The sequence below is a fragment of the Bombina bombina genome, chromosome 5 (assembly GCF_027579735.1).
Source record: "Bombina bombina isolate aBomBom1 chromosome 5, aBomBom1.pri, whole genome shotgun sequence".
Classification (NCBI taxonomy): Eukaryota; Metazoa; Chordata; class Amphibia; order Anura; family Bombinatoridae; genus Bombina; species Bombina bombina.
The window spans coordinates 1,146,306,572-1,146,313,929 of record NC_069503.1 but is presented as its reverse complement, the minus strand read 5'-3'; the positions used below and the strand labels follow the sequence as shown (position 1 = coordinate 1,146,313,929).

Sequence of the window (7,358 nt, the reverse complement as noted above, 5' to 3'; positions counted from 1 at the left end):
ATTTGGTGGAGCTGTAGTAAGCTAAAGACAGTTTGGGCTCAGATGGCTAAGGTATCAACTCAACTTGGCCTAGTCCAGGGACTGACGCCAGACATCACCTTTTTCCATTTAGGGCTTGGGAAATTGAGACATCCAGACAGGATACTATGCATTATTATACTTTTGGCTACTAAACTGGCTATAGCGAGGAATTGGCTAGGGACCACTCCAATGTCTTTGTGAATGGTTTAGAGATAATTGGGTATATCCGTAAAATGGAAGAATATTCATTGAAATCAGAAGGCCGACTGGGACCTCATGGACTGGTGTGGGCGACTTGGGAGGAGTGGGAGAGGGGGGCAACTTAGCTCGGTACCCATTTGACTGAACACCCTGGTACATTTCAGGGAATCCTACTACTTTTCCAGACCTCGGCAAACAATACGTTTGGTCTGCCTCACTTTCCCTACTTGCTCATTCTACATCAAAATTCCAGTTATTAGTCTCACTATCAAAACTGAACCCTCTCATTCTACTAATTACTTAATATTTGGAGGGTGTTTTTGAATACAAATGGGGTGTTTAGTTTTTATTGGGTGATTGCCAAAGAGGGATCCCAGGGGAGGGGGGGATTTATTGATGGTGGATTGTGTGGAGGTAAGTCCATGTGGACAATTTCATAGTCAGTAGGTGGTTATGGAGAGAATTAAGTAGTCAGTGTTCTGTTGGATGTTTGGAGGATATTACATGAAGATTGTTAGGGAACCAGGGCTAGATATGGTTAGGGTTTATTGTGGACACACAGTCATGAGTAGGCTACTATATTATGAGGGGGGAAGGAGTATACAAAAAGAGAAAAAGTGGTCTCAAATTAGTTTGAAAATCTTTTTATTAATTACATGTCTACATATTTAGTGAGCTTGGCAGTTGCTCACTGTGGCTCTCCATACAGGACTGTGCCGGTCTCTCATTGTTACTTTATTGCAAGGAGTATACAAGTCAAGACAGAAAGAAGATGATTAACCAGCCATTAATAGTAGCAACAGACAGTTGTACATTTAGAGAGAGAAGTCTTGCAATGCAGTTACCTATACCTAGAATGTGCGGGTTGATTGCTATTTAGCCCTGACATAATTACTCTATTCTGTGAGCTATATCTAAAAAAGAAAAACTAATAAGCGTATTCAATATTATAGGTCTAACAAAACAGGAAATACTTCTACACTGGAATTTATAGCAAGAGTCTCAGACACACACACACACATATATATACAGTATATATATATATATATATATATGTGTGTGTGTGTGTATATAAAACAGTGTCCATATTTGTAATTTGGAAAATAAAAAGCTATAGGCACACAGTGTAATACTGAGTATAACTCATTTTGGTTTAACAGATTACTTCATAGGATTATTCTCCCACTCAGGGAGTGCAGACAGCTGTTTGCATGTTTCGTCCTCTAGGGGCCAGCCCCAGGCCTTGAAGAAAGGAGCCAGGTTCTTCTGCACAGCCTGAGAGAACTTCTGCGACCACAGATTCATCTTGTAATTATTTTCATTCTTTATGCCGGGCATGGTCTGGTATTCAGCGAAGAGCTTCTTAAATGGGTCCCAGCTGAAGGCTTCCTGCAACTGAGAGCGGCACAGCATGAGCTACTTGCAAGTGGGGAGGTGTGTAGGACACTATCTTCAGTATGTGATCATCTCACAGCATGAGCTACTTGCAAGTGGGGAAGTGTTTAGGGTGCTATCTTCAGTATGTGATCATCTCACAGCATGAGTTACTTGCAAGTGGGGAGGTGTGTAGGACGCTATCTTCAGTATGTGATCATCTCACAGTATGAGCTACTTGCAAGTGGGGAAGTGTGTAGGGTGCCATCTTCAGTCTGTGATCATCTCACAGCATGAGCTACTTGCAAGTGGGGAAGTGTGTAGGGCGCTATCTTCAGTATGTGATCATCTCACAGCATGAGCTACTTGCAAGTGGGGAAGTGTGTAGGGCGCTATCTTCAGTATGTGATCATTTCACAGCATGAGCTACTTGCAAGTGGGGAAGTGTGTAGGACACTATCTTCAGTATGTTATCATCTCACAGCATGAGTTACTTGCAAGTGGGGAAGTGTGTAGGGTGCTATCTTCAGTTTATCATCTCACAGCATGAGTTACTTGCAAGTGGGGAAGTGTGTAGGGCGCTATCTTCAGTATGTGATCATCTCACAGCATGAGATACTTGCAAGTGGGGAAATGTGTAGGACGCTATCTTCAGTATGTGATCATCTCACAGCATGAGCTACTTGCAAGTGGGGAAGTGTGTAGGGCGCTATCTTCAGTATGTGATCATCTCACAGCATGAGCTACTTGCAAGTGGGGAGGTGTGTAGGACGCTATCTTCAGTATGTGATCATCTCACAGCATGAGCTACTTGCAAGTGGGAAGTGTGTGGGGCGCTATCTTCAGTATGTGATCATCTCACAGCATGAGATACTTGCAAGTGGGGAAGTGTTTAGGGTGCTATCTTCAGTATGTGATCATCTCACAGCATGAGCTACTTGCAAGTGGGGAAGTGTGTAGGGCGCTATCTTCATTATGTGATAATCTCACAGCATGAGTTACTTGCAAGTGGGGAAGTGTGTAGGGCGCTATCTTCAGTATGTGATCATCTCACAGCATGAGCTACTTGCAAGTGGGGAAGTGTGTAGGGCGCTATCTTCAGTCTGTGATCATCTCACAGCATGAGATACTTGCAAGTGGGGTAGTGTGTAGGACGCTATCTTCAGTCTGTGATCATCTCACAGCATGAGATACTTGCAAGTGGGGAAGTGTTTAGGGTGCTATCTTCAGTATGTGATCATCTCACAGCATGAGATACTTGCAAGTGGGGAAGTGTGTAGGGCGCCATCTTCAGTATGTGATAATCTCACAGCATGAGTTACTTGCAAGTGGGGAAGTGTGTAGGACGCTATCTTCAGTATCTGATCATCTCACAGCATGAGTTACTTGCAAGTGGGGAAGTGTGTAGGACGCTATCTTCAGTATGTGATCATCTCACAGCATGAGCAACTTGCAAGTGGGAAGTGTGTAGGGCACTATCTTCAGTATGTGATCATCTCACAGCATGAGTTACTTGCAAGTGGGGAAGTGTGTAGGGCGCTATCTTCAGTATGTGATCATCTCACAGCATGAGCTACTTGCAAGTGGGGAAGTGTGTAGGGCGCTATCTTCAGTATGTGATCATCTCACAGCATGAGTTACTTGCAAGTGGGGAAGTGTGTAGGGCGCTATCTTCAGTCTGTGATCATCTCACAGCATGAGCTTCTTGCAAGTTGGGAAGTGTGTAGGGTGCTATCTTCAGTATGTGATCATCTCACAGCATGAGCTACTTGCAAGTGGGGAAGTGTGTAGGCCACTATCTTCAGTATGTGATCATCTCACAGCATGAGCTACTTGCAACTGGTGAAGTGTGTAGGCCACTATCTTCAGTATGTGATCATCTCACAGCATGAGCTACTTGCAACTGGTGAAGTGTGTAGGCCACTATCTTCAGTATGTGATCATCTCACAGCATGAGTTACTTGCAACTGGTGAAGTGTGTAGGCCACTATCTTCAGTATGTGATCATCTCACAGCATGAGCTACTTGCAAGTGGGGAAGTGTGTAGGCCACTATCTTCAGTATGTGATCATCTCACAGCATAAGCTACTTGCAAGTGGGGAAGCATTATAAAGAGACATTTAAACACTTAGGTGGTCGATTTATGAAGCAGCAAATGCTGCTTCCGACCCACTCCGCTTCAGTTCCGCCTGAAGCGGAAGTTAAGAAGCAGCGGTCCTTAAACTGCTGCTCCTTAACTCGTCCGCCACCTCTGAGGTGGCGGACAGCAATCAGCCCAGTTGAATACGATCTGCAGGGGACGGGTTTGCACCAGCAGTTCACAAGAACTGCTGGTGCAATGATACGCTGTCAGCATTTAACGATTTGCGGCGGACATTATACACTACTTCGTATCATGTCCGTCCGCACAATAATAAATTGACCCCTTAGTACATTATAAGCATAGTGTTGAGGTTAGTCCCCGCCTCCCTCTAGTCATCGGTGCTGCCATGTTGAAATCTTTCACTACATTCCAGTGCTGATGTGTTTGCACATGTGCAGTAACTCTCCTTCAGAAACCCCAGTATAGCATAGGTTCCATAATGGCAGCACCTATGATTAGAGGCAGGTGCATGAAATGTATTTAGTATTTAGGGTCCACTTAAGGAGAGATTCATTCTCAAGTTGCCATAACTAAAATTAATTAAGGAATATGTCACCAAAATGAATTAAGGAATATGTCACTAAAATTAATTAAGGAATATGTCACTAAAATTAATTAAGGAATATGCCGACTGGGAGTTAAGATGGTTAAAATATTCTATTTACTTGGAATTCTTTGTATAATAAATTCTGCTTCATATCCATGAGAAAATCAGGGCCTACTGAGACTTAAGCATTTTTTTTCTGGCTTCATATGTCTTCGTACAAAGTTAAACATTAAAAAGGCACTAAAATGACCAAAGCTATTTGGCTACTGTAACATTACCTGTCACCCTTCTTCATGCTGACATTTACAAGGTGACATTGTATGCCTACACTCTTTATGGCTAAGTGTTCCCTATAGTCTATTTTTGTCTTGTAGATTTCAGTAAGACGGTGAGTGATATGTAGGCGCTTATAGAGCTAGGGTACATGTTACCTGTAAATAGGTCTCCAGTGCGGTCCATACACTCCAGTCCTTCAGCTTCGCCCCATTCTGCAAGTACGTTTTCATTCTCTTACTTCGCTCATCTGGCTTTAAATCAGGGTGGGCGCGATCCCGTGGTATCCCCAGCACTGTCTCGTGCACATACACAGACCAGAGGTTACACGTGGCCTCTGTGGTGTGTGAGGGAAACTCCCACACATTTTGTTGCTGATTGTGTCCAAGCTCATGAATGGGTCCCCAAAAGCCTGAACGCTGTATATTTTGGATATTTGTGAGTTCACCGGCTGATTCTAAGTGGCACATGATAGGGTACCCAGCGTGCATCCAACCTACAGAACAAACAGAAAATAATTATATGCTACATGAAAGTGTTTTCCCTTTAAATCACATTTAGAGAAAACCTCATAAAATTGCATAATAAGCCACTGGCTTCTATATAAAAGACGTCCTCCCTTCTTGCTAGAGTTATTAGATTTACAGCTCTAAGTTTAGTTTAGAACGATAAACAAGTATAGATATTCTCTAGCTACTAGGTGTATAAATGTAGATATTATCTAGATATTAGGTGTATAACTGTAGATATTATCTAGATACTAAGGGGTCAATTTACTAAATGTCGGGCGGACATGACTGGCTATAGCGAATGTCATGCCGACAGCATATGCTGTCAGCATTTAACATTGCACAAGCATTTCTTGCTAAATGCTTGTGCAATGCCGCCCCCTGCACATTCACGGCCGCTAGCAGGGGGTGTCAATCATCCCAATCGTACCTAAAAGGTGGCGGACAATTTAAGGAGCAGTGGTTTTATGACCGCTACTTCCGAGCCGGAAACATTGGGAGTAGAAGCAGCATCGGCTGCTTAGTAAATCTACCCCTAGGTGTGTAACTTTAGATATTATCTAGATGCTAGGTGTATACCCACCTGCACCACCCCCTTCATCTACATTCAATGCTCAAGACCTGGCTGACTACTTTTTCAATAAAACACCATCAAAAGCAACATCCCAACACAAACCTGCAATCTCCCAACTTCGCTCCCAGTCACCCCCTCTGCCACTCTCTGCACCCTCCTCCCAACCACTGAGAGTGAAGTGGGTGCCCTATTGTCTTCCTCACACCTCACAACCTGCCTACTTGACCTATTCCTTCACATCTAATACCTTCTCTTTCTCCCACCCTCACTCCAGCTCTTACTCACATATTGAACCTATCCCTTTCAACTGGTTCATTTCCTGCCTCCTTCAAACATGCAAAGGTTACCCCCATCCTCAAAAAACTCTCCCTTGACCCTAACTCTCCTGCAAACTACCGCCCCATATCACTGCTTCCGCTAGCTTAAAAAATCCTTGAAAAAATAGTTTTCGTTCGCCTAACCCATTTGCTGTCCTCCAACTCATTGCTCGACCCCCTGCAATCTGGCTTCCGTCCCCAACACTCAACTGAGACTGCCCTCACCAAGGTTACTAACGATCTCCTTTCTGCTAAAAACAAAGGCTACTACTCTATACTCATCTTACTTTACCTCTCTGCTGCCTTTGACACTGTCGACCATCCCCTCCTCCTACGGACTCTCAGCTCTCTTGGGTTCGGTGCCACTGCCCTCTCCTGGATTCACTCTTATCTCTCTAACAGATCACTCCCTAGTAATTTCCCAACTTGACTACTATAATAACCTACTAACTGGCCTCCCTCTCTCCTGCCGCTCCCCCCTTCAATCTATCCTAAATGCCTCTTCCAGGCTAATCCACCTCTCCCAACACTCTGTATCTGCTGCACCTCTCTGTGAGTCCCTTCACTGGCTTCCCATCCACAGCAGATTTAAATTAAAAATTCTCACTAATGCTGCCCCACCCTACCTGTCCTCACTCATCAACAAATATACTCCAGCCCGCCCCCTAAAATCCAACAATGACCTACTCCTTGGATCCTCTACCATCACCTCCTCTCATGATAGACTACAGGACTTCTCTTGTGCGGCACCAACCCTCTGGAACGCACTTCCTCGAGCTGTCAGACTTTCCCATAACCTCTCCTCCTTTAAACGCTCCCTAAAGACCTTTTTGTTCAGGGAAGTTTATCACCCGACTCAAACAACAAATGAATTTCACTTACCTTACAGTTGCCCTCATCTATCTCCTCACTGATAACATTCTCACCTTTGCAGTCCCCACCTCCTGTTTCCCATCCTCCTACCCATTTAGATTGTAAGTTTTCACAGGGAATAGGGCCCTCAATTTCCCCTGTATTTGTCTGTAAAATTTTGTCTTTTATTGTATTGTTTCTCCGTTGAACTTTTATCTTTTTTCAGGTAAAAGAGCTGATTTATTTAGGGCAATGCCCTACAAAAGGCTCTTTTAAGGGCTTTTTGTAGTTTATTGTAGGCTAGAGTTTTTTTATTTTTGTAGCAGTGATGTGGGAGGTCAGAGGTTTAGGGGTTAATAACTTTATTTAGTGGCGGCGATGTCAGGAGCGTTAGATTAGGGGTTAATACATTTATGTAGGTGTCGGGGGAGGCGATTAGGGGTGTTTAGACTCAGGGTTTATGTTAGGTTTAAACCTAACTTTTTTTTCCCCATAGACATCAATGGGGTTGCGTTACGAAGCTTTTTATTCCGCGATCGCAGGTGTT

The 7,358-nt window shown here is 43.8% G+C and overlaps 1 protein-coding gene across 1 annotated transcript in view; it reads right to left on the bottom strand.

The window, feature by feature from the left end:
* Positions 1 to 1,298: 1,298 nt before the first annotated feature.
* Positions 1,299 to 7,358, bottom strand: part of LOC128659651 (TRPM8 channel-associated factor homolog) — a 78,582-nt gene continuing 72,522 nt past the window's right edge. Inside the window, exons 6-7 of the mRNA XM_053713223.1 lie at positions 4,718 to 5,055; positions 1,299 to 1,617 (exon numbers count right to left, since the gene is read on the bottom strand). Of these exons, the coding sequence (XP_053569198.1) occupies positions 1,384 to 1,617; positions 4,718 to 5,055 (572 nt within the window). The 3' untranslated portion in view covers positions 1,299 to 1,383. The remainder of the gene's footprint in view (positions 1,618 to 4,717; positions 5,056 to 7,358) is intronic.